This window comes from Scatophagus argus, chromosome 4 (assembly GCF_020382885.2).
Source record: "Scatophagus argus isolate fScaArg1 chromosome 4, fScaArg1.pri, whole genome shotgun sequence".
NCBI classification, from domain to species: domain Eukaryota; kingdom Metazoa; phylum Chordata; class Actinopteri; family Scatophagidae; genus Scatophagus; species Scatophagus argus.
In genome coordinates, this window is record NC_058496.1 from 8,925,674 (window position 1) to 8,951,929 (window position 26,256).

Sequence of the window (26,256 nt, forward strand, 5' to 3'; positions counted from 1 at the left end):
GGGGAAAAGTCCACTAAGAACAGTTTCTGACAATTTCCTTTAGTGTGTAAATGGCAGAAAATGATGAAAATGCCTATCACAGTTTACCACAGCCCCAAGTGGTGTTTGCTTTTGTGTGACCAACTGTCTAAAATCCAGCAATATTCAATACACTACCAGCTAAAGTGAGAACAGGCATTGTAGCAGTGCATTTTCTTTCCATGGAAATCTGTTCGTGACCTGTCCATATCCTGCATCCACCCTGTAATGATTTTCAGATTCCCTAAAGTCTAACCAACAGTCCTCACTTACTCTCAGTCTCCTCCTCTTAGTTCTGACCATCTGACTTCCCAGACGAAGCCATAAAAGTTATGTCATACATGAGCAGCATTTTTCGGAAATGTAGAAATAACAGTTTTGATTAATAGTTGGAGTCTACTTCGCTGTTGCCCAGGAATAGCAAAGCATGTTAGTCCTGCGCCTTTCTGGCACACTTTACTGCTGCTGAAGGCAGGAGTGTCCATGTGCATCGTGTCAAAGCGTGTCATTGCCTTTTAGTCTGCCTTTTGAAATATTCATTCACATTCCTATCCTCCCTCACCAACACTACAATCTTCTTTTTCATCCCTACAGTTTTAGCCCATTGACATTTCAGCCTCCCCCCTCCTCTCATGCCATCTCGTCCTGCTGCCTTTTGTCCTCATGTTTTGTTTATCTGCCCTTCTTCGTCTTATTTTCCTTCTGTTTCCCCCCACCTTTTTTTTATTTTTTAATTTACCGGCCTTCATCTCTCACTCTCTCATCCCTTCTCCTCCTCTTCAACGTCGTCTTTCTCTTCTGCCCCCTTTTCTTCACTTCAAATGCAGCTGCCCTTCTGGTTCCTATTAGCCACTGTGTGTGACTGGCTCACCCTGTGTCTTTCAGATTCCAACACTTGCAGGAGATGTCCAGAGAATTGTAAGAGGTGCACTACCTCCAGCATCTGCACAGAATGTAAACCTGGGACGAGGTAAGCGGGGGTCCATGCCGAGCACTGCCTGACCAGAGTCTGTTGAGAGTTTACAGCGTTGAGAATTTTACTATCTTGACAGCAAGTGATTTCGGCTTTGATGTGTTGCTACATCACTTGTTGTTATACGCTTTAAAACTGCAGTGCTTAAATTTTTACGACTGCAAAGGTATAGATAGAGTTGCTGCAAACATATAAAACCGTGTTTCTTCGTAACTGCTGTGTGAACAGTTTGGAGGATTTATCCGAACTCCATTTTGCATCAAAGTTTCATGGTGGCTTCATGTCAGCTGTTCAATCACAGTAACCGTAAATGTGACACAGTAAAGCAGGGTTTGAACTTCTCCCTCAAGCTCACGTGGAAAAGACTGAGATGAGAGAGTGTTTCATCCCTCTCTATGACTGTGGGCTTTTTGCTCAAACTAGTGTGTGTGTGTTTCATAACCGCGTGCCTCTCATTCACCTTCAGCTCCTGAGCCTCAGCCGTCCTTGATGTTGCTCATGTAGATGTTGAACAGTTTGGTTTGTGTACAAGTCACCTAATTTGATTTAATTTTCCATTAATCCATAATGATAAAAATATCAGTGCCATTGTGACCCTGGATTGGTTTCTGTGCTTGGAAAAGACAAGTTTAGACAACTTTTAATATAATTGTGAGCCTGCTGCTACCAGACCTGCTGGTACTAATTACAGATGGCTCGTATGTTGGTCTGCCATTACAGTTACTCCTCTGTCATACTGGTACAAATAGCACAGCTTTTTTGTACCAATTTGGCTTGAATGTCAGTGTTGTGGTTTCAGGATAAAAACCTTTTGTGTTCATCCACTCAAACACCACAGGAATACAGTGTTGCTAATTTAGACCAGCACATTGTGTCACACTGCGGTTTGGATTCGCAGCATGAACCAGTGAAACCAGGGCTTCCCAACTGTTTTCTACTTGGGAACCAAATTGAGTAAACAGAGTTCACCCTGTGACCCAGGCATATTAAAGCCCACATATACTCGTATCATGCAGAGACCAACAAAAAGAGGAGCCATTGCCCATTTGGGGTTGTGAGCCTCACTTTGAAGAACCTCTGATCTAAACCATTTAGGTATCCAAGCAGACATGTTTCAGTTCATTTTCTGGCCACTTCCACAGCAGCCTCTTCAAACCGCCCCAACTATACTCGACCTGACAAGAGGATAGGGTTTTTCAAAGTGCTGAAATTCCTGATAGGTCACGAAGGAAACACTTGTGAAGCGTTTAAAACACAATGTGGTCTTGAACCTGGCTTTAAGTGTTCAGTATAGCCAGAGGTGGAGGTGGGGACACTTGTAAGCTATAATTTCCTCTGAATGCCAGTGAGACCACAGTAAGACACATGCTAACACGCACGAACGCAAACACACACACAGTCTCCCTTCTCCCATTCATTTCACCATTCATGGTCTGTTAGGAGCTGAGGAGGAAGAGAGGACCAGACGAGATCGTTTCTGGGAAACGTTAGCTAACACAGACCAGCTGTTTTTCAGCTTAGCGCAGCAAGCTTACCAACCTGTCCTCAGTGTGACTTTACAGAACTGACTTTATAACCTCCAAACCTACTTTCTAACTTACCTCAACTCCTACATGTGGAACTTGCAAAGTCCCTTGTATAGATTGATCAAAACAACAAATTCTCTTCGGCTACACTCGAGCCGAGAAGACGCCAACTTCCTGTATATCAGTGAAAAAGGCTAAACTAAAGGCCAGCTGTTAATGTGTGTGTGATCACAATATCACTCGCGCTACAATTGTTTGTTTGTTTTTTCATTCTTCCTAAATACTTGACCAGAGAGAAATTTAAAAAAAAAAATGCTCAGTAGCAGCTGGCCTTTAACTCGACTGTTTTTTGATGATTTTATGTTGCTAAGTAAAGAGGAAAATATGTTCCAAGACGCTATATTTTTTTTTCTGTAGTTTACTATGAAAATATGAATACATATCTTTCTCTGTTTCTCTTTACAGTCTTCAAGGAAACAAGTGCCAGATGACGTGTGACCCAGGGACGTATTACAATGGCCACAGAAGGACTTGTGAGCCCTGTCATCGGGCCTGTGCTACCTGCGCAGGTAGGAACTCGTAATATTTAGTAGTGCCAACACTGTTAGAGTTACATCTGTTATTCAGGTGATCGTGCTTTTTGTTTATCACCCGATTTGTAATGCCCTGAAAACATCCCTGAAGTGTGTGTGTCTGCATGTTTTTCAGGCACAGGAATAGAGGCATGCATTAAGTGTGCAGAAGGCTACTTACTTGAGGACTGGCGGTGTGTGTCAACATGCAGTACTGGCTACTACCTGTCAGAGCAGACCTCAGACAATGGGCAGGTGCAGAGGTCCTGTAAGAAGTGAGTCATCACATCTGCCAACACCTCAACACCACAGTGGAAAAATTGAAAAGGCTTTAGATCTCCTATCTAAACAGTTAAAGACATGTCATCCAGCAACAGTTACAATTACAGTGAAACAAATGTTTATTTTTGTTCTGACCTGAACCCCAGCTTAACATGTACTAGCACTACTGCAGTACCGTAAGTGCAGGAGTGTGTTATCAGTACTTAATTCTCTATAGTTAACATTGTGAGGAAATAATGTTACATCAGAATAAACTCAGCGATAAGCTCCATATGATCCATGTCATCAAGGATATTAAAACCTTCATAGGCCGATCTGCTGTTGACAGTCAAAGCTACAAATAGAAAAGTAATCTTAAATGAGGGCCGTGTAAAGGCTGGTGTAAATTCTACAGAAATGTGTGTGCGGATGTGCAGTCAGCATGCAGTCTCATTCGCACCACTGAAGCTGTTTCCCTTTTCCCCATATAGCCTGTTTCTTAGTTACCTTTGGTCTATATAAGAGAAGAAATACTCTGTTTTTCCTCGTTTTCAATGCTGTTGTGCTGTGCACAATCTTTGCATTTCCCCATTTGACATATTGAGAAAGGGGCCAGCAGATGATTCAAGCCCCGACATGTTTTATCAAACAGAAATTTTGTTGCACTATACCTGTTTATTGGACTTAAACAGGAATGATTCTAGTTTGCTTTAGATGAACGAAATTACAACCAGTAACTGTGACAGTAACTGGAAATGTGAGCAGAAGACCTACAACAGAGAACTTTTCTGCCATTTGGAGTTTACAGAAAACGGTTGCATCGTCACAGTTTCAACACCACTTTAACAAGCCTTTCATGACGGCTCTGTGGTGCAGTCGTCGTTTCTCTCTTAAAGCTGTGTGCAGTTTTCCCACACACGGTTCTGTTGCCTCACTTTTCACTGATGTTAACCTGGTTGAGGATGTTTCCTAATATGTATGACGACAGTTTGATGGCTACTTTTCCTCCTATCACAGCCACAGTCGTACTCCTCCACAGAGTCGAACGTCTTGTCTGCTTTTCTTATTGTTCCTTGAGGTGGACTTGCCTCCCTGCTGTTTTTCTCTCCCAGCTTGAATTATTTATCGCTCACTTGACCCATTACCTTACTTGATTCCTCTGTCAGCTCCCTCCTAGTTGGATCATTTTCGATAAATATTTTGGCCCATTTTCACACTAGCAGGACTGTGAATGTGACAGCTCTGCTTCTGAAGGATTATTTCAGATTACTTTATTATTTCAGAGTTTTTGTTGTGACTGTGGTGAAATGATTTTTTAAATTATGGTTTACACACTTTACTGCACTCTATGCAGTAGGACGTCATGAGCAGGAAAAAAATCATACACATTTGAATTTCTACTTATTTTTTGCAAAATCAGAGGTGATATTCTGAACTACTAGCTCACACTTAAATATTGCATCAAGTCAAGTATATTTTGAAAGTGTCACAAAGCTTTGTTACTGTATTGAAAGGCTGACTGTTGGTCCATTTTCTTCTAGTATGAGTGTACGTTGGAGAGGAGCTAACTGACAATGTCAAAACAAGATGCAAAACTGATAAAATTAGGCGTAGCCAGTTTAAAAAAAAAAAAAATATCCTCAACAAACAGTTTTTCAGAGGATATGTGAGCACAGTAGTGTGCTTCACAGACTAGCCTCTAATTCTTTATACAACCATCGACAGGTGTGACCATAGCTGCTACGAGTGCTCGGGGCCTGGTGAAAGAAACTGCAGCAGCTGTGTCAGTGGTTACAATCTGGAGGCAGGAGCCTGCGTGGTCAGCACCATCTGCAAAGATGGTGAGTTGTCAGCTTTCTTATCTACAATATGCCCTCAGTGTGTTCATTTCATACTTGTTGCGTTGCCTCTCACAGGCAAAAAAAACCCACAATGCATAATCATATGGTCTGCAGTGAAATTTCTGTGAAGGCTTGCTAGACTGGCTAGAGCATTTAATTGGACAAGGTCACGGCAGGGAAAAAAAACAAAACAAAAACATGCCCGCTGGCGTATTTGATTCACAACAGTATCTTTGCAAAATAAGAAATGCAAAAGTATACAAATTCTGGTCTCAACAATCTCTGCTAATCACTTGGCCAAAGAGCCTCAGAGGCCTCCATCCAGAGATGAATTAAATTGTGTTTATCCTACAGGGTATAGAAAATGACTGCACAAGGTATTTTTATTAAGTAAAAGCTAAGGATTCACCTGTGGCCTTCTTTTTCTTTTTATTTTGGAGCTTCGTACTAACTTCTTGCTCAGTGTTGTATCTTCAAAGCAGGAGGTCGGCCTGTCCTTGCTTCTGTCTTTTGTGTTCTTTATCAAAAGGGTCTCATTCATGTTATGCATATTACTAATAGAAAATCTCTCTGGGATTACACTCTCACACATTCTTTTCTCTTTTTGTAACATAAACCCACTCTTTCACTGGTTGTTCTTACTGTACTTTGTCGCACTGCAGAGGCTGAAAGTCTAACTCTGTCCCATTCTCTCTTTTTTTCCCCAAGTGTTCCCTATAATCTGCTCCTTTACTACTACGAATTCTCTTCTGTTTTCACTTACACACTCAGTTTTCTGGTTGCAGTCTTTTCTTTCCTGGATCGTGCATGTTTGACTTACTATACACTTCTTTGACTTCTTTCAGATCTTTTAGTGTAAGTGTTCCTGTTTCTCACTAATCGGCTGAGGTGGTGGTCTGATTATGAGGCTTCAGCTGCAGTCTGTGATTTGCTGCTCTGGCCACAGCCTCCTAGTTAAAATGAACCCATGGCCAAAAAGCCTGAGATGAGATAAAGCCCTGAGGAGAAAAATGTCTCTGCTGTGTGACCTTTCTGTTGATGATGAATACTTCGCTTAAAGTGCACACTCAGTCTGCCTCCAACCTTCATGACCAAAAAGCCATCTGGTTTCAAAATGGTGAAACTTTGACTGGCAGCTCAAAAGTGAACAGTAAATTTATTTTCTGTTGATGGATTAAAGAATTGGCTGGCACTGTTTTCAGACTGGTGGTCCATTTTAAGTTTTCTGTGATGTACAATGACACCAAGTTGTGAATTCAGATATCTTCAATTTGCTAATTGTGTGATGTTTCTCTCTCTGTCTCTCTCTCTCTCTCCTTTGTTTTTTTTTCTTCTCCCGAATCCATTTTCCCTTTCTCCTGACGTGGATCCAATCACTCCACCGGACTACAATCATTTTCCACCTCGATGAACAACACCTGTGATTGGATCAAAAAAAAACTCTTCCTGTCTTCTGAACTCTCTCCTGACCAATCACACGGCTCTGCCTGCCATTCAACCATTTTTAATGGCTCTGCCCTGTGTGTGTGTGTGTGTGTGTGTGTGTGTGTGTGTTTCCCAATTCCCCCTACTTCCAAACTCCTGTATTTCTTCTTCCTGGTCTGTGGAAAGCAAATGAAGAATCTTGGGCGGAAGGCAGTTTCTGCGTGCTCGTTAAAAAGAACAATCTTTGCCAGAGGAAAGTGCTGCAGCAACTGTGCTGCAGAACATGCTCGCAAAAGGGGTGACGGGACGTACTCACTGGGCATAAAGGGAGTGCGGGGGGATGTGGGGGGCACAGCGGGCACCCCTCCTTCTCAGAGCCCCTTGCCCACTCATTCACAGTCACATAATTTATAAGAGAATCTGTGCCTCTTAAAGGGACTGCATCGGAGGTGCGATGGCAGGACTACAACAAACCTACCTTTTTTTCTGTACTGGGACACACACATGTGGTCAGGGTGTAAAATGACTGGGACTTACTTCAAGAACAAATGAACAAATGAAAACAAAAGTGAAAACAAACAAAAGAATAAAAGTGTCGGTATTTTGTGACCAAAGCATCGATGCCAAAATAATTGAACCTTCTTTTTTTGTTGCCAGTATAGGAAGCATAGCTTAAAACAGGAGCCACTCTGCCTGTGAATCTCTGAATAAGTCTGTGTGCATTTTTGTTTTGGCTCCTCTTCCTCCTCTCTTTCCAGTGTTAACGATAAACAGATGGAAAGTAAACCTACAGTAGGAAAGGCCCTGGTTTTCTGCCTGTAAATATACGTAAAAGGAAAAAAAAGGAGCTCACTCAGTAATGTTAAAATAATGTCTGTCTGGGCTGACTTTGGCTGTTGAAGGGAGGGGAAGGCAAATTCACACACACAGTTTTACACACACACACACACACACACAAAGATATATATGGACCACACACATACACTTGAAACATGAATTCAGACACATGAATCAGCCACCACTTGAAGTTTGATGCTACAGTGTCACCGTATCCCAAGACTGATGCACGTTACTGACCAAAATCACCTCGTTTCATTTATTTAAAAACATAAACCTGCCCTCTGAATAGCGCGTGTGTGTGTGTGTTTTTATTGTCTTTACTGGTGTGTGTATGTGTGTGTGGGTGTGTGTGTGTATAGGAGAATTGCATTAATTCTTAATGTAAGCCCAGACAGCATTGATTCATTCCAGAGGTACTACAAGACGAGTCGATAGTCATTCCTTCTGGAGCTTTCTGCAGGGAAGGAAACGCTGCAGCGAGTTATAATGAATTTGTGGTACTGGGGATGCACCGATGCCTCTTCTGTTTCACTCATGATGCAGATTCTGGATACTAAACTTTTGCCCAAACCTTAGTATTGATTCCATCCGTTACCGTGACTGTATAGTTTAAAGGTACATCATTACTTTGTTGTCACTGGATAAATTAAAATACAACTTATATTTCCTCCAGGTGTTGGTTTGGTTTACCACAAACTGTATGTCATCCCCACATTAAAGGGAAATCTGTCCAGTACATCTGTATCGGTGCATCCCTCCATGTTACTTTGCTCAAATTAAATAGAGTTTTAGAAGTTTCGTCTCTCCGTCATTCCGTTGTGATGGCAATGCATATCAGCTGAAGTACTGCTCTACACTTGTGACACAGAAGGTCAATGATCGACACAGAAAGTGTCTTTATCAAGTCTTTATCATGTTTCATTTGCAGGTTAAGTTGTCTTGCAGTGCAGACAGACAGCAAACTGCTGTGGAAATCAGAGCTGTGAAGGTTTTGCTTTCAGTTAACTCAAAAAAATAAAAGGGATTATGTTCAACGCTACGGATACAGAAACACTTATGGCAGTAGAGCTTTACGTTCAGTCAACCCAAGAAAGATCTGAAAACAAACACACTGAGGCAATCAATTTTTTTCTATTTGCATTATTATTGTTAGAGCTGTAAGTGAGCAGACAGCATCACTGCAGAACCAGGAAATGTGTGAGAAATATTAAATCGTATTGAGCCAAAACTGTCTTGAGGCCGACAGACTTCAGATGTCTGGCTTCTCTTCTGTCTGTCTCTGAATCTTACCTGATAAAACTCAAAGTTATTCCGGTGGTGCTGGTTAATAAAGAACAGCAAATATAATGTTTAAGATTCTTATTCTATTTGTGTGGGTTTTTAAACCTGCAGCTTGAGCATTTACAGTATTAGATGAATTGTTGTACTGTCAACTGGTTATGGTTCTTGATGATTTGTAATAAAGATTGATGACTCCCCTGTTTTGGTTAACAAAAACTTATTCCTGGTCATTGTTTAAGATGACTTGAATTGACTTTAGATTGTGTGATAGTAGATGCGCGCACACACACCCACACACACACACACCCCTCGTATAAAAGCTGTTTTTATTGTGTACCTGTGACATATCTGTGACAATGCATTATTAATGTTACTCAAAGACCTAGTTTTGAAAATCTTTTTTTTTTTTCTTTTTTTTTTTACTTAAGTGTTCTTATTAAAATGTTTAATCTGTTCATGTTTTGTTTTGTTTTTCCCCAGTTCTCTTTAATACACTGTTTAAATTATGTTGACAGTGTATTAATCATTAGCCTCTTATTTCATCCATTAGTATTTTTGGCCATCAGTTTCTCACATCGCTGTTTTCACTCCGTTGTTGTATTTAGTTATTTATTTTTTTTTACAAACTCATGAAATGGAATAACACCATTGAAATTCAGATCATTGCTCTCAGAAACTTTTAGTTTTTCTGCACTCAATCAGATTGATTAAATGGAAGTTCCACAAGCCTCAGGCAGAGCACTTAAAGGGAGACATGTGCACTCAATGACAATTAGGTGGAAGTTAAAAACAGGTCAGCGACACAAAGCTTTGCTGCTTTATTATAAGAGCAAACTTCTGTGTCTTACGTGGATTTAGTCAAACCTGTTTTACATTCACGGGAGGGAAGCGATGAAGCCTGAATGTAGATCCTAATTTCCATTAACTCTTGTTCATTTCACCTTTTTCTTTTCTGTCATACAGCCTGATGGTGACCATATTCATTTAACCCATAAGCTATTTATTGTTAGATTATTGTTAGATCGTCAGATATTTCGAATTTCCTATACAATAAAGGAGTAAGTATACGTAACTATAGCAACTCTCCCATTTGCTGTGGAGCTGTTATATCATGTATAACACTGGCAAATGCATTTCAACAAGAATTTAAATGTTGTTTTTTCTGAAATCATTTTTTTCATGAGCTCGTCGATGCACTTCAAGTCCCACTTTTTTTTTGTTTGATTTCTTTCTCACTGAAGCAAGGAAAAATCCGTTTTACCCGCTGGTTTAAACAGCTCAACACGGCGTACATGCAGGTTAATACATTTGCGCACGCAACTGTCGAGTGCCCACCGTGACCTGTACTTGCATTGATACACAGAGTGAGTTTATGTGAGGACAGCCGCTTTCTTTTCACTTAATCATGCACATTTTTCTGAGAACCGCACAGGACTAACAAAAAACAAACATGTTTTCTACACTCTTTATGGACTCGTTCATTTAAAAATGAAATGAGAGTCCGCGTCTTGCCCATAAATGCTGATTTCAATCCTCGTCAAACTCCCAACAGATGTTGTTTCTGTTAAGTGCATTTTTTCTCATGATTTCTAATGATTAACTTTACCCTTCTAATTTTTGCCGTCTGCTGGCACTCAAAACATGTGGGGAGCCATGAGAAATCTTAGTTTTATCCTGTTGTCACTCATGGGTGGACAGCACTGTGCCTCAGTGGTTGTCCATCTGTGTTTTCTGTCCAAAAGACATGCATGTGTGGTAATATTCCTGACATTGTCCTCGAACCAGACACTACAGTATATTACTAAATAATCAGGATAGGGGAAATACTGTGGAGGAATTTCCCTGCATGGATTAATAATGTATAACCCAGCTCAGGTCACGAAGATGGAACACTTTTTTGTGGTGCTAAATATCCAATGTTCAATAAACAGTGTGGTTAATATTCTCTTGACCACATGCAGCATGTAGTGAATACCTTTTTTATTTCCTTCTCTACTCTCTTGGACCAAGTACGTGCAGGTATCAGGAGGTGGAGGAGGGCGAGGGCATTGGGATTCAGGACCAGGTGTGGTGGATGTCAGTGTGATATCCACAGAGCGCTCTCTCTCTCTCTCTCTCTCTCTCTCTCTCTCCTAACAGAGTAGACTGTCAATGTCCTCACAAGGTCAGCCGAGTCCATAACAGAGGAAAAGTTCTACTCCCCTGAGTGACAGGCTCTCTTTCTTCTCCGCTCCATTCTTCTCCCGCCTGGCAGTGGGAGTCCAAAGTGTCTGCTTTTGCTGAGTGGAGTTGTGTGGCTTTCGGTCCCTTGAGAACTTGGCTCTGTCTGTTTGTTTGTGTGTGTGAGTGAGGGGGAGACAAACAGAAAGACAGGGAGACAATTTGTGTGTGTGTGTGTGTGTGTGTGTGTGTGTGAGGGAGAGTGACGGCGTTTATTCGGGGGCTGTTTGAATGGTTTCAGCAGAGCTCTACTGAATGGGAAGCCACCGCCTGTTGTGTTTGTACACAAAGAAGCTCTTTTGTTTTGAAAGGAACAATTGAGCTTTTCACAGAAAGCCAGAGAGCACAGGCAACCTTGCCGCTGACTTGAAGGATGCTCACACACAGACAGCTCCATCCTTATGCCTGAGCCTGTCACCTTTGTCTAATACAAAGGTGGGATAGGAGACAATGTTTATGCCTCTTTTGTTGTGGCTCTTTTCATTGCTGCCAAGTGTGAAGCTGAAGGTTGATGGGCTTTGGACACAATAGCTGATGTGCATGTAATGCGTGTCCTGGATGAATGTGACCAAAGTTTATGCAACACTCAATCATGTGGCAAAATAATAGATCATTTGGTAAATGTGATGTATTTATAATGTTACAAGTGCACTAAGTATGATTTCTACTGCTGCACATGGTGGAATAACAATAATGTATCTGTCTAGAGTGTATAATGCTTTTGATCAATGACTCAATCATTGCTTCTCCGGATGTTCAAGGTGTTCAGATTTCTGGCACCCAACACTCTATTTCCAGCCTGTAGTCTGTTTTGAAACAAAAACTTCCTGGCCTCCCAAAACCTACGCACATTTTTGGCATTTTCAACAGTGGAGGATGCAGACAGGAAGGATTTCTTTCTCCAGACATAAGCAAGCAAACGACAAGTCGGTATTAAAGAGCAGTTAGTTGTTAGTTCTTAATAGTTAAAGTTGCTTTGTGCTACAGCAGACATTAGGTTGTGTCTCTGCTCTAATTAGCAAGTTCACTTTTTCTTGCTCAGTTGTGGCAGAAATACACACACACACAGCAACACATCCCAGCACAACTGGTCTGAACTCCCGCAGAAGCTTTCTGCGGCGTGGCAGCAGTGCTAAAATCTTGTGTTGTGGCAACATGGAGAATAAAAATACACTTTGAGGTTGGTCTTTAAAATGAATGTATTTACAATAACTGGTACCAGGAAACAAACCCAGTGCAACAGCGGTTGGTTCCCAAATGATCTCTCCAACAGGGTTAGAATCAATTTTATTGCCACATATGTTCACACATACAAGGAATTTGTCTTGGCATAAGGTGCAAATACAAAATATAAATTAGATTTGGAAGTAAGAAAAAGTTTTTTTTAAATAAGAGGACTGTACAGTCAGCAATACCAAACAAGGTCACAGACAGGGACATGTATGGCTCTTCATAGTGATCTCGTCCCAACAACAGAGCTCAGGCTCCCTCCAGCATACCAAGAAATCAAGACACCCAAAACAAAACAAACAAAAAAACAAAAAAGCCCAAATTATATTTTTGTTTACAGTAAAAACGCTTAGCGGTTAGAAAGAGACATTTTTCAAAGATGTTTTTAAACTTGTGAAATGTATTTGCTCATAATATAAAAACCAGAAAAGGAGAAGAAGGCAACAAACAGAGATATAGCTGTTATTGTGCAGGAGATGTCAGAAGCCAGAGGATAATGAGCTGGATGTTCAGTGAAATGAAAACAATAACAGCTGACTGTTGGCTATAATTGGTGCAACTAGGACACATCACAGCTTCAACTCAAGTCACTCAAGCAAAGAAAAAAAAAAGAGAAAGAAAGAAGTGAGCGAACACTTAACAGCGCTGGTAAACAAATGAAAACAGAGCATGGAGCAGCCAAAGTGCCGGTATGCCGTTTTTACATCAATCCAACGAGCCGAAGAGGTAAGACATGAGGCAGGTGTGAAGACATGTTGTTCACTGTTGCTCTTCCGTCTGCAGGAGAGTACATGAGTCATGAAAATTGCCACCTGTGTGACGTTACCTGTCAGCAGTGCAAAGGTCCGGAGAGAGAGGACTGCACCAGCTGCCCTGCAACACGGTGAGAACCACTGGCTGTTTTTAAAAGATGCCAAGTAGTGCTGACGTTGGTCCAAACGGGGTGACAGTGGTACAAATGACCTGACAGCTCTCAGTGGGTTCACATGAAAACGTTTTATTGGTAAAAACCTCAGGTCTCGTCAGTCTTCTTTGTACACTGTGTCACATATGGAAACACTACATCTTAGAGCTCTTGTTACTGCAGCTGAGTAACTTTTTAGGGGTGTTAGAAAAAGAGATTTTTGAAGTTAAGAAGTATTCAGCTAAGTAACTAAAACTTAACGTGGTTTCTTTATGGTTTTAGGTTTAGGTTAATTTTTGAACCCTTTATTGCCTGTGAATATTCTCATTCATCCAGGTCATGGTTATCTCAAGGAAATTCAATCGAATGCAACTGGACTTAGTTATTTGTGGGACTAGTCCCAGCCTAGTCAAGCGAGCATGAACTGATGAAGCCTCTTGGATGAGAGGTGAAACGTCTTCAAAGACAAATAACTAAGTCCAGTTGCATTCGATTGAATTTCCTTGAGATGAACCCTTTATTGGAAACACTTTACTGTCATGACCAAAATCATTTTTTTAATCGTGCAAAGTTATTATTTCTTCACAAAAATAAGCTTAAATTCATTTGACATGCTACTTATGAGATTAATACTGAACTGAAGCAGATAAATACATTGAATTTGAAGATGTTAAGAAAAACCAGTAGTGACTTTGATTGATTTGAAGCATTTCAATGCATCTGTGCTTAGTTCAGTTACTACTTAAGTGTTTTAAAGGAAAACATAAAAATCCACTGCTGACATTAACAGGGTGTTGCACTGTGAATATCGACATAATTTAAAGTGGCTGAGGCTGATTTTGCATGTTCACTGTGAACCACACCCCCCCCCCCACCCTGCAGGTTCTTCGATGATGGGCGCTGTGACATTCGCTGTCAGAAGGGCCGCTATGCCATGGGGAGGCAGTGCCACCTCTGTCACCACACCTGCCACGAGTGCACTGACGAGGGGCCTGACAACTGCACCAGCTGCGACAGAGGTACACTAACCTCGCTTAAGATTTGAAAAGCGCTCGGGGACTTGTTTAATAGCGGAATGCATATTCAAGCAGAATGAGTGTATTTCTCACAGCGTGAATCAAAACCGCCTTGCATTGCTTGAACTGACATGATAAAACTGTACCAGTGGGAGCAGAGCAAACCACGAATACGATCTTTATATATCTGAACATTTTTTTCTTTCCCACGTTGTGAAACGTGCACGCTCGGAGCTTCTGAAGTGACACAGGTAGCTGTTTGCAGAGGCGATCACTTAAAAAAAAACCATCTATCTAGCTGTGACTGGAGTGTAAATGAAATCGTGCTTTTTCGTAACATCACATGGATCAAGCCAAGGCTCATTTGTGCCACACTCCACCAATCAATCCTCTAAAAGTTAACGAATCTAATTAAAGCAGTAATTCAGCCAAGCCCGGCTGATGGATGTGCTAAAAGGGGGATTTAGTCATTGGTTCGTTGTATCTGCGTGCTAAGATCCCCGCATATCTCTCATTAAAATCTCAGTTTTAGCTCAGTTAAAGGACAAGCGGTGTTTGGATTTGATGGCTACTTTTACTTGGTTTAAAAACCTTATCTTCTACTAAGCTTTATGATCTTAGGATCTCGTGCAGCCAAAGTCCATTTAAAAGAAAACCCTTTATTGTTATGATAAAACCTGGACTTCATTAGAGGCTCACAGCTGAATCAATATCAACTGGAAGGTGGTTGCAATAATCGTGTTTCTCACAGTGACACCGACAATATTATGGCTGTCAGAATGAATGCATTTACGCAGGGGAGATTCTGTTACGCATACACACCCATACACACACACACACAGTCATGCACACACTTAAAGATACCAGACAGCCAGGAGAAGATTAACACCAGATTTCCTCATCACACACACACACACACACACTACACACTCTCACTCACCTCACACGTGCGCACACACACTCTCAATTAGCCGGCAAGTTTGTCAGACTGTGTTTGCAAATGTGGTTCCATTTAATTGCAAGTCTGTCTGAGGCTCAATGAGACATAACAATAATAACATGAAGAGAACCTCCATCTGTCTCTCCCCATGTCATTTCTCTCTCAAAACAACCTCTTATCTTGGCCAGTCAACCACACATCCACACAGATGCATGGGGGTACATACCGAGCAGACAGTCCTTGATACTGACCTTTGATAGTAATGTGGAGTTTTACACCCCTGCTGTGTCTAGTGAGTTAAAAAAAAAATAAAAGAAGAAAGAGCTACAGAAGGGGACAAAAAAGAGATGGCTAATCAAAAATATGAAAGTGTCCATTTCAAAACACATACACACACCCCATCATGCGTGAAATTACAGTCACACACACTCTTACAGATGTTTTTGACGATTAGAGATGAGCCAACTTGTGTTTAGTCAGGCTGTTTTGTCTGTTTTGTGTATACGCACTCCTCGGCCTTCACTTGTCAGAGTTCTTGTCCTCCAGAGCATCTCCTGTACAGATTTCCTCTCCTTTTCTTGCTCATTGTGTAGATAAGTTTGGGGTGGCCAGGTACCTCTTTCAGGGTCAGTGTCGGGATGCCTGTCCAGAGGGGTTTTTCCACTCAGCAAGGAGACTGTGTGAACCCTGTCCGGCAGACTGCACCCTCTGTACAGCAGCAGATCACTGTCTCCACTGCGGCCCAGGACACAGGCTCAAAAATGGCCACTGCGTCCTGCTGGAGTGCAGTGCAGGTAAGACACGCTGGCAGAGCCTCGTGGGACTTTATTACAATATGTCCTCTACATCACGCTGTTGTTGAATAAATGAAGAGTTTACGAGGGGTTACATGATAGCTGCCACTTTTGCTCAGCACCTCAGAGAGAACTCGGCTGGACTTGGCAAACGTCACCTCAGGGAACACACATGTAGCACAGAGACCTCGTTTGAAAGTATTAAAATTCAAATACAAAATAAGTCAAAAGAAAATACGCTAACACACAGGGCTCTGAGCAACAGTTTAATAGAAATATTCATAGACTGGCCAAAGCTATAGGCTTCTTTGAACCGGTACTCCATGGTACTGAAATACTTGGATTCCGCTGTCAGGTGTGGAAAACACACAGTTAAGAAGAGGAGCTTTAAGCTTGTGAAGATAACAGAAGAAAGTGACTGAGGTCATTTTCTCTGGTGCTTTTTATATAAAATAAGTATAGCAACGTGGGAAAATCATATGCACTCGAAACTCAAACCACAAACACAATAGAAACAGAAAACAGTGCGTTTGTGTGCTGATCTTACATGACATCTGTTGCTTTAGTGAAAAACTATATGAAACAACAACAACAAAAAAAAACATAAAGGGAACCGAATGAAAATTTCCGATCAGATGCAGTCAGTGACTTAACTTAGTTCATCTCTCTACGCCTGATGCAGACGTGCTCTTTCTTCTCCTTCCTGTTCTTAATCTGTTAAACTAAACAACAACATTTTGCCAAATTTATTTAAATCTTCCAAGAGGTTGTGAAAGATAAACCCACTGCGCTTTATCTCATTGTGTGAGATCAGATGTGAATGCCAGCCTGAGGATTGAGAAAGAGCTGATCTGTTTCGAGTGAGATGTGCTTTTGAGATAAGCAGGAGAGAGACGAGTCGAGGTGGGCAGTTACAACTTCACTGCACCGAGTGTGAGACGGAGCTGAGGACTAATGTTGAGGGATTGCTTGTGAGTATATAAAGTATATGAGTGGGAGGATGAAACAAAATTCTTATCACATGAGACAGACAGGTCTCAACAGGAGCCGAAGACAGTTTGTACTCCAGAGAAGGTGAAACTTTAGCTCCTATGGTGGTGATTTGTCAGTTGTGCTCTTTTGACCGGCACTTCTTCTCTTCTTCTTCTTCTTCTTCTTCTTCTTCTTCTTCTTCTCCTTCTTCTCTTCTCCTCAGACACCGACATGACACAACATTGACTGATGTGACATAAGTACAAACATTAACACATTGATTGATGACCTAAAATAACCTTGTAATGGCAATTCATCTGACAGGTACTAACTTGATTGTCATGTCTGGAAGATATATTGCACTACACTTGCAACATCTGTGACCCATTTGTTGTGATCCAGTGTTGAACAATTAACATTAACTAAACTACACACATAAAAAAAAAAACTGACATATAATATGTTGAATTTAAATCTGGGTTACTTTGCTGGACTCTTTTTTTAAATTTCATATATTTTCTTACATGTCATTTCATCACAGTTTCCTGTTGTCAGATGCATGTTTTTTTTTAAACACACCATATTATCTGCTGTTTTCATCAGGTGAGGTTGCAAATGCACAGGATGAGGACTGTCTCCCCTGTGACGAGGGCTGCAAGCAATGTGAACGCAGTAAGTAGACCGCATCTTCTCCTTCGATCAAAACAAAGTGCATTATTGCTTCAGCAGCAGCTACGCACAACTTAATGCACCACAATATGTTGCAACCAGAGTGATTTCAGATGAAGAAAATTGTGCTGCACTCACAGCATTTCACTTCTCAAGAATGAGGTACAGTGAGATGTTGGGAAAGCATTTAACCAAAACCAAAGTTGTTGCCACTGATTGTTCTTGCACTTTTTCTCCCTCTTTGCTGTAGGCTCTCTGTTACTATAGAAACATTATTATAAATAAAATTAAATGAGCCCTAACAACTGCTATTCAACTATAAGGAGTTCTGCAATTAATGAACATTTTTATCCCAGTCGTTCTCATCCATTAGGGAAGTCATCTGGACAAATATGTAATTTATATCAGAAGCAGACCTTATCTGACCCTTCAGTCATCTGTCCCTTGGAGAGTTAAAGCATTGATTTTTACGCCCTGGTAAAAGCTGCCGGTAACTATTCATCCTTCCACTGCTGCGTCCCTCTAAAGTGTTAGCAAATATCAAAACATAGCTTTGTATACAGCAAAAGAGCACATCAATACCCCCTTTTTAAAATTGTGTTTTGATAAGATTTGCTGTTTTTTTTCCCTCAACACTGTGAAAGTAGAGTAAACCAAGTGCTGCCAAAATGTCACTCCATGTACTCTCACGCCTCACCCTGTCAGCACAGGCCAAATAAAAAAGACGAGAGCACTTCCTTCGCCCCGAGACGATTACTGGTATACCATAGAAAGTTGTTATTGTGCTGATCTAGTCTGAGGTGAAGATGAGCTGTTATTATGTTATTATGCATTCTGGGTGGAATATCTTTCTTCACTCTCACCTCCCCACTCCCCGAACACACAAACACACATACGCACACACCGCAGCCTCTTTGCCACCCACCCGCTTAGTAATCACAATTCTGCAAGCTAAACAAGTCAGTAAGCAGATTAGAGACCTGCGATGATTGGCCCTGTGACGCGATGCTACAGGCTGCTACAGGTGTCTGAGACTGACTTATAATATGTGTGTGCGTGCTTACAATGTGTGTTTCTACACTTATGACCGCCAGTTTTAAACACTGACAGTAAGTGTGAAGAAATTTTTGGATGCCCCCTCGCCAACAAAAACAAAATTAGGATTAGATAAAGGGTAGGATTAAGACAAGCATTACTGAAAGCAAGAGCTCACCTCAAAATGTAATCATTATCTTTTTAAGCATCTTTATGAACAAACTGCTCATTAGTGGTTCCAAAAATGCAACAAGAATTTCTGAATTTGTTTCAAAGCCAAACATTTGCACTCGAGGTTTAGTTTAATTCTGTGTGAATTATACAGGCACAAGCCCGTAAATGAGCTCTGTGTGTGTGTGTGTGTGTGTGTTTGGGCGTCAGTTTTTTAACGTGCTGTTGTGTGAGATGAGCTCAGCAGCCTGACGTTGTGTGATAAGATGCAGCCCTTCACTCAGTCCTATCTCCCCCCCATCAAATTACTTCAATGCTTCGTTTTAACTCCTCATCAGGTTTATGCCCATTAATCTTGTCTGCATGCTTGATTCCTTAATCGTGGAAGAAGGGTTGGACATTATTTCGCAGTTGGACTTGTCATGTTTTGATTCTTGCCTTTGTGTAACGTAGGAAATGCCATGTGTCGCCCGATGATAAGGACACTTTCAGGCTTAATCACCAGAAGAGGTCTTTTACTTGGGATAAAAAGAAAAGAAAATCAGCACATGGCTTCATCTGTTATGTGGCTGCTGACACATGTCTAATCATTCTGTGTGCTAAATGTTTGTCTCTGAACATCATCAGTCCTCCTCCTCCATCTGTTTTCCTCACTTCTTTCATTCATATGCTTACTACATCTCGAGTTGGTTTTTAGTTACACTGATGAGGGTTGCCGAACACCTTTTTAGACCATCATTGTCTGAGACATGATGATTTACGCAGACGTTCCACCTCTCTTGCTGCTCAGAGGCTGTTGGTGCATTAGAGCTCATCTCACCTCCAGTGTGCAGCTGTTTTGAAGCTGTGCAGCTCATCCCCATGCTTGGAAACAACAACAACAACAACAACAAACTCCTAAAAGCTCTCTTTTCCTGTAAACGTTTTGCTTCATTATATTCACACGTCTATTTCCTTTTTCTCTGTCAGCAATCCACTTCTCAAACGTGTCTTGATAAACACATGATGTCAGTTTCTCCCTCTGAAGTGATGATAGGAAAACTCATCCATCTCCACTTTCTACTGATGCTGGGTGCTAATCACCCTAATGTGTGATTGTGTGCCCCTGCAGTATGTAAGGGCTGTTGTAATATGTAGGTTGTGAGTGTATGTAGGCTGCAGACGTGTGTGTATGAGTGCTTGTACATTCCACAAGTGCATACCTCAGGATGAGTATGCCAGTTTAAATTCTGCTGAAATCCCCCCATCCCCAGGCTTGCACAGTTAATATTTATGCGGGCGCTATTTTCTCTCCTCACATAGACAGAGCCCGAAGGCATGATTTCCGGCTCCTCTGTCCCTCCCACCTTTCCTTTCTTCCAGTCTCTCTCTGTATGAGTAATTGCTTTCACAGGTAGTGGCTTGTCGACTGCATTGAAGTGCAAACCAGTGCAGCGTTAAGTTGCGGGTGCTGGAAGGAAACTGAGAGGAATGGGGTGTGGGGGTCGATGGAGGCTTTTTCTGGAGAGGATGAATGTCCCAAGGGAAAGTCTGCAGAAGGTGCTTTTTTAGTAGTTATTTCCATCTCTCCCCCACCCAACTCCCCCCTGCTTCCTGTCGGATCCCTTCTTTCTCTTACGCTTACCCCCCCACTCCTTCTCTCTCTCTCTCTCTCTTCCTTCCATCTGCCCTTGGAGATGTTTTGACATCGTTGGACTCAGGGATGTCATTGTGGCTTTTCCTCAGTCAGTTACCGGTTGGATGGTTTTGAGTGACAACAGAAATTAATTTGTTTGAAAAAACACGAACTTTTCCTTTGGTGTATGTACAAAAACAGACTCTCTCTCTCTCAAACACACACACACACACCTGACTAACTTATTTACACCCCCTGTATATGTTTCCCAGTCTCCAAAAACAAAAAGAAAAAAAAAAACACATTAAGAGCAAATATCCAAGTGTTTTCCATAACCTGTCACTCATATTGTGCTTGTTTGTGTGTTGTTCAGCAAAAATACACCTGCAGTGCAAGCTGCAACAAAGCAGCAGCATCTGACTTCTGACTTCTTGTAGATGGAAGAATCTAACAGACATTACAGATTGAGCTGAAATGCTTGTGGAGAGGACTTTAATATTTGTTTAAAGGCTTCAGGGTCAAATTTGTTTGCTCTTTGTACATCGATCACACTCAGCTGGTGATTGATCTGAGGGTGCCATTTAATCCTACATGTGAACGGAGCACATTTATTGTTGGTGTCAGAGTGCCTCCTGCTGACGCAAAAGGAAACTGGGCCTAGAGAAACCGTGTGGGTGCATAGCACATGAGAAGGGATATGAGATGGGATGTTTCTACATTTTAATTACAAAAACGACCAAACACTAACGCTTACCACCACGGCAATGTCATATTTATATTGTTTTGTTGTTTTTACATTTTTAAAAAAAATGTAAATGTAAGAAAAATGCCTGCAATGTGGTGACGACAGCTTTGAATAAACGCTGTTGCTTCACCTGTGCACACGTCAGCGCAACAAGGGTAAAAATCTAAATCTAAAAACTTTAAGGCAATCGCAATATGCTGTTGTTACTTACTTGTTTTAATGTGTGCTCTTCACCACAGAGGGTTCAGGAGATCAAGAGCAGAAAACGGTTTGCCTCAAGTGTGAAGCTGGTTACTACCAGTAAGTCTCGTCAGCTGAGAGGTTATGGAGTTACACGCACTTATTCAAATGTCCTGATGTCGATATTACCTTTGGCTTGATCTGTCTGTCAGGTTGGGCACAGACTGTCATCGCTCCTGTCCAGATCGTACCTACAGTGTGGACGACACCATGGCGTGTGCCCCCTGTGAAGACACAAGATGTGAAATCTGTGACGAGTCCCAGTGCTACTGGTGTGAAGAGGGATTCTACATCTTTGGTAACATTTGAACCATTTATAGTTTTTGGCTGAGTTATGCTGTGAATATCAGCTGGAAAAAAAAGAACTGGGATCAGAATAAAAGGATTGGGGCGGGATCACAGAGACGTTTTTGGAGAAACTTTCGTCTGCATCTGGTTTTAATAGAAAATACTGTTGATGTCCCATTTAAAAAATGTTTTGTTTTTTTTTTTAAAATTGTTCATGTCCATGATCACGAGCATAGTATAAGTATAAAGTATAGAGTATAAAAAGTATAAAAAACTGTATTTGTGTGTCCAGATGGACAGTGTGTGGACCACTGCAGGGAGGGTTTCTTTGTGGATGTGGAGAGCCGGGAATGTGAGCCTTGTCACCGTGCCTGTCGTACCTGCGGAGGGCCACGATATGATGACTGTGACACCTGTGAGGAGGGAGTCACGCTGAAGAGCGGGGAGTGTTTAGAGGGACGACAGCTTGAACTCTGCCCTGAGCATCACTTCAGAAACAGTAAAAAACGCATCACCCATCTCTTACCTTGTTTGGATCTTTGGATGGATGCAAACTCATTTAATTTCCTTTTCTAATGAACTTACTAATAAATTGAATAGACTAAAGCATGTCTCCACTTGTGGCCTACTTGTCAAATGTGAGACTAACTTTCTGCACTTTTCTTCGCTAATCAAAACTAAACAAAGCCAAATAAAACTGGAAGTACTGCTGTCATCTACTCCTACTTGAGGATGTTGCATCGTTTGGCTCTCAATAACACATCCTCGAGTCTATTTTTCATCCCATCTCGCATGCTTTCAGCTGGTATAATATTGTCACCTGTCATTTCTTCCTCTCTTCTGTGTCATTCATGCCTACATATTTTGTCCTGATTTCCATCAGGTCAGGGCGAATGTGAGCTGTGTCACCAGTCTTGTAAGACTTGCTCTGCTGCACAGAGGGAGAACTGCACCAGCTGCTACTCAGGTAACCGGATGCTTATGTTTAGTGGGCTTGTCTTATATGTTTTAGGTAAACCTCCTGTCAAAGCCCATGCTTTTTCTTTAGCAGGCAGTGGGAGGAAAGACTACATTAAATTAAAAGTTGTTGTCCTTTATTCTTCTTCTTGTATCAGCTGTATGATTTGTCTTTTTGTCTTCAGATCGTTTTTTGACCGCTCGACAGACCTGTGCGTCTCGTTGTCCGTCTGGTACTTTTGCCAGCAAGGCGTCCAGCCGGTGTGAGGAATGCTCCGAGGGGTGTGTGATGTGTCACGATGCCCAGCAGTGCCAGCGCTGTCGCAGTGGGCTTTACCTGCACAACGGAGAGTGTGTGGTGGATTGTCACAGGTGCCTTTCCTGTTTCCTCATTTCTTGACTTGCACATGAACATGCACAATCGTTGAATTGAATTGAATTAAACTTTACTGATCCCTGGCGGGGGGCATCACAAGAAATGAAAGATAAATCAGTAACACCTCATTCTTTCCTCTCGCTGCCTCTTTCCCAGAGGGTTTCCTCAAGGTGGTGTGTGCCATCCATGTGCGCCAGAGTGTGCATCCTGCCAGGAAAATTCCACTTACTGCTTTAGCTGTGAGAAATTGTACCTGCTGTATGACCACTCCTGCAGGACATACTGTCCAGAGGGCTATTACGCCACAGAGACAGAATGCCATCGCTGCCCAGCTCACTGTACAGAGTGCAATCGAGATGGCCTGTGTAAGAGTAAGTACACTAGCTGAAAGTTGGTGCGCTTTAAAGGTGGAGCAGCAGAAAAGATTAGGAGGAGGAGGAGGAGGAGATGATGCAGATGGGAGGAAAGACAGGAAATGCAGAGAGCTTCTTCTCTGCTCAGTGGACTGCAAGTGGTTCTACATTTTGTGTACAAAACCCATCCTTGGTTTCATTTTGGAAGCCACAACTGGTTATGGGCTGCATGAGTGAAAAATGTAGTCTTTAGTGCAAAAGAAATTTAAGCATAAAGGTCAGTCTTAATAATTAAACATTTAAGTCTGTTGGATAACATTTGCCATTAAACTGTTCATGTGAGTCTCAAATAAGCAGTTAAGTCAAACATTTTTTAACATTTATTATTATTATTATATGCAAAGGATATTAAAAACACTAATTTGCCATTCTTGGCTTGCATTACTCTTTCTTTCATCCCAGACTGTGACCTTTACTACTTCCTCCATGAGAGTAAATGTGTGAATGATTGTCCCGATGGCTACTTCGCCAGCGTGCAGCAACAGGAGTGTGTGCGTTGCCATGCCGATTGTGCCACGTGTGACGGACCGGGCTCAGACGACTGTGATGTGTGTAGTAACAGGAAAGCTCTCCATTACAACGGAGAGTGTCTGTCTCAGTGTCCCAGCAGCACTTACTATGACAGCACTACAAATGAATGCAGAGGTAGGGAAGGTGACAGTTTGTTTTGATCATGCAGAATAAAATGCAGTACAACAATCGTCTTTATCATCACTGGTTTACTGATTTTTCCAGAGTGTGACAGGTCATGTCTGACCTGCTCAGGCCACGAGCCTTCATCCTGCCTCAGCTGCGATACCAACCGGCGTAAAGATGCCAGCGGACACTGTGTGTGGTTCACTGAGTGCTCCCTGCAGTCATACAAGGATCAGAATGGAGAGTGCCAAGAGTGTCACGAACTGTGTCACCGCTGCTCTGGGCCAGGAAATGACCACTGCTTCAGCTGCAATAAGCCACACTTTCTACTGAGTAAGTTGTAGAAAGAAGGTCAGAGAGTATTTTTGATCATTTACGTAGTAAATGTTACTTTTTCTATCCACCCAAAAGGAAACTTCTTTTAAAATCGTAACCCAGTGTGTCCTGTGTCCATCAGACACCACGTGTGTGCCCAAGTGTCCTGTGGGTTACTATGCCGAGGGCGAGGATGAACGTGTGTGTGAGCGCTGTCACTTCAGCTGTGAGTCGTGTGTCGGTCGTCACAGTGTTCAGTGTGTCACCTGTAAGCCCGGATTCTTCAAGCAGGGAAGCAGCTGCGTCGAATCCTGTTCGGAGAGGTTAGAAGGACTCGCTCGCACAAAGTCTCCTCTCGTTTCTCATCAACAAACTTCACAAAGCAAACATCCTCTTTTCTTTTCAGCCACTTTGGCAACACCTCCACCAGGGTGTGTGAGCGATGTGACCCCTCTTGCCGCCACTGTTGGGGTCGTGGTAACAGAAACTGTCTGAGCTGTCGAGACGACTACGTCTACATCAGGCCATGGGGACAGTGTCTGCTGAGCTGCCCTCCTGGATACTACCAAGACAGCCATTCTAAGACCTGTCACAGGTGTCACCCCACCTGCAAGACCTGCAGTGGTAAATAAAGCCTTATTTAAGGCTCATTTTGACTGTGCTGTAGTTTCCATTTTTGAGATATTTTGGGTTTTACAATAATAAATCAGTATAACTTTCTGAACTCAACACTACACCAGTTTATACTATTTCATTAGTCACAAAAAAGTTGTCTTTGGTTGAAATACTGCATAAATTTGGAATATGGCTTGTGGCAGTTACATCATCGCTCATGATGTTGATGCCAGATAAGAAGTGAAATTGTTTTTCCTCAGTGCAGCACTTCTTTATTGGGTTTTTTCCTGTAATAAGAATTAACATCAGTTACAAGATGCAATGTCTATTGTGGTGAAAACACAGTTCAACACTGAAGAGTAAACAAAAAGAAATTAAAAGTATTTATGAGGCATTTTAAGCTTTTCAATGGAGAGTACAGTCAAAATCTGACAGATATTGAGGAAACAGACAGGCGTAGATTTACATGCAGTCTCTGGCTGGACTTGAATGTGGACGTTTAAATTACTTGGCCAATTACTGATGGTCAATCACATCACGCATCATCATATACTCTCAAATGTGTGTCAAACGACTATTTTGATAAATGCCTCACTTATAACCCCCCATAACATACTTCTGTTGTGCCGTTTGATATGCTTTTCATTTGGAAACTCCAGTTCAGTCACGTGAGGACATCTGACTTTGTTTCCTATGGTGTGATGTCTCTCTGTGTGTGTCCCTCTCTCTCTCCAGATGAGAGCGCTGTGTCCTGTCAGTCCTGTTATGAAGGATTCAGGTTCAGCAGTGGCATCTGTAATTCCGAGTGTCTTCTAGGTTTCTATGCTGCTTCACAGGTAACAGACTAACGCTTGTGCGTTACTTCCTGTACAAGTCCCAAGTTTTAGTTTATATTCAGCTAATTTTTTGCCACATGAAAAGATGAATAACATATTAGAACTATAGCTGCAGGTTGGCAGTCCTGCCCTGTATGTCATGGAGCAGTTGCTGTGTAACGAAATCTTCTGTTGTCTCAGAAGTCCAAGAGCGGTGAGCCAATCTGCATGCCGTGCCACCAGTCCTGCATTGACTGCCGAGGTCCCAGCATGTGGAACTGCACGGGGTGTCCCGCGCTCCAGATCCTGGCTGATGATGGCCGCTGCTTGTCCTGCTGTGGAAACAAATCACGGCACGACGGTAAACCGATATCCAGGGAGTGCTGTGACTGCACTGCATCACTAGGTAATCAAGAACCCACGACGGAACAGAAACCTCTAGAAAGACACCCGCAGACCGCTGTGTTACAAATAGTGTTTACGTGTGTGTGAGTCATCAGTAACAGTCCTTCAGGGCGTCTCTCATTTGTAATGGTTACTGCGTGTGATTCAT

General features: G+C 42.0%; 1 protein-coding gene across 4 annotated transcripts in view; it reads left to right on the plus strand.

The window, feature by feature from the left end:
- pcsk5b (proprotein convertase subtilisin/kexin type 5b) overlaps positions 1-26,256 on the plus strand; it is a 69,722-nt gene that overhangs the window by 40,240 nt on the left and 3,226 nt on the right. The window contains exons 17-36 of one of the 4 annotated variants that reach the window (XM_046387538.1): positions 904-988; positions 2,983-3,086; positions 3,226-3,364; positions 5,076-5,191; positions 12,971-13,070; positions 13,974-14,110; positions 15,641-15,841; positions 17,417-17,485; positions 21,288-21,348; positions 21,441-21,586; positions 21,869-22,075; positions 22,460-22,543; positions 22,719-22,905; positions 23,066-23,280; positions 23,725-23,967; positions 24,058-24,291; positions 24,416-24,596; positions 24,680-24,897; positions 25,624-25,724; positions 25,905-26,109. In XM_046387538.1, the coding sequence (XP_046243494.1) occupies positions 904-988; positions 2,983-3,086; positions 3,226-3,364; positions 5,076-5,191; positions 12,971-13,070; positions 13,974-14,110; positions 15,641-15,841; positions 17,417-17,485; positions 21,288-21,348; positions 21,441-21,586; positions 21,869-22,075; positions 22,460-22,543; positions 22,719-22,905; positions 23,066-23,280; positions 23,725-23,967; positions 24,058-24,291; positions 24,416-24,596; positions 24,680-24,897; positions 25,624-25,724; positions 25,905-26,109 (3,033 nt within the window). Of the gene's footprint in view, positions 1-903; positions 989-2,982; positions 3,087-3,225; positions 3,365-5,075; positions 5,192-6,802; positions 8,939-12,970; positions 13,071-13,973; positions 14,111-15,640; positions 15,842-16,655; positions 16,721-17,416; positions 17,486-21,287; positions 21,349-21,440; positions 21,587-21,868; positions 22,076-22,459; positions 22,544-22,718; positions 22,906-23,065; positions 23,281-23,724; positions 23,968-24,057; positions 24,292-24,415; positions 24,597-24,679; positions 24,898-25,623; positions 25,725-25,904; positions 26,110-26,256 lie in introns of those variants that run through there. The other 3 variants (XM_046387540.1, XM_046387542.1, XM_046387541.1) reach the window with 3 other exon arrangements.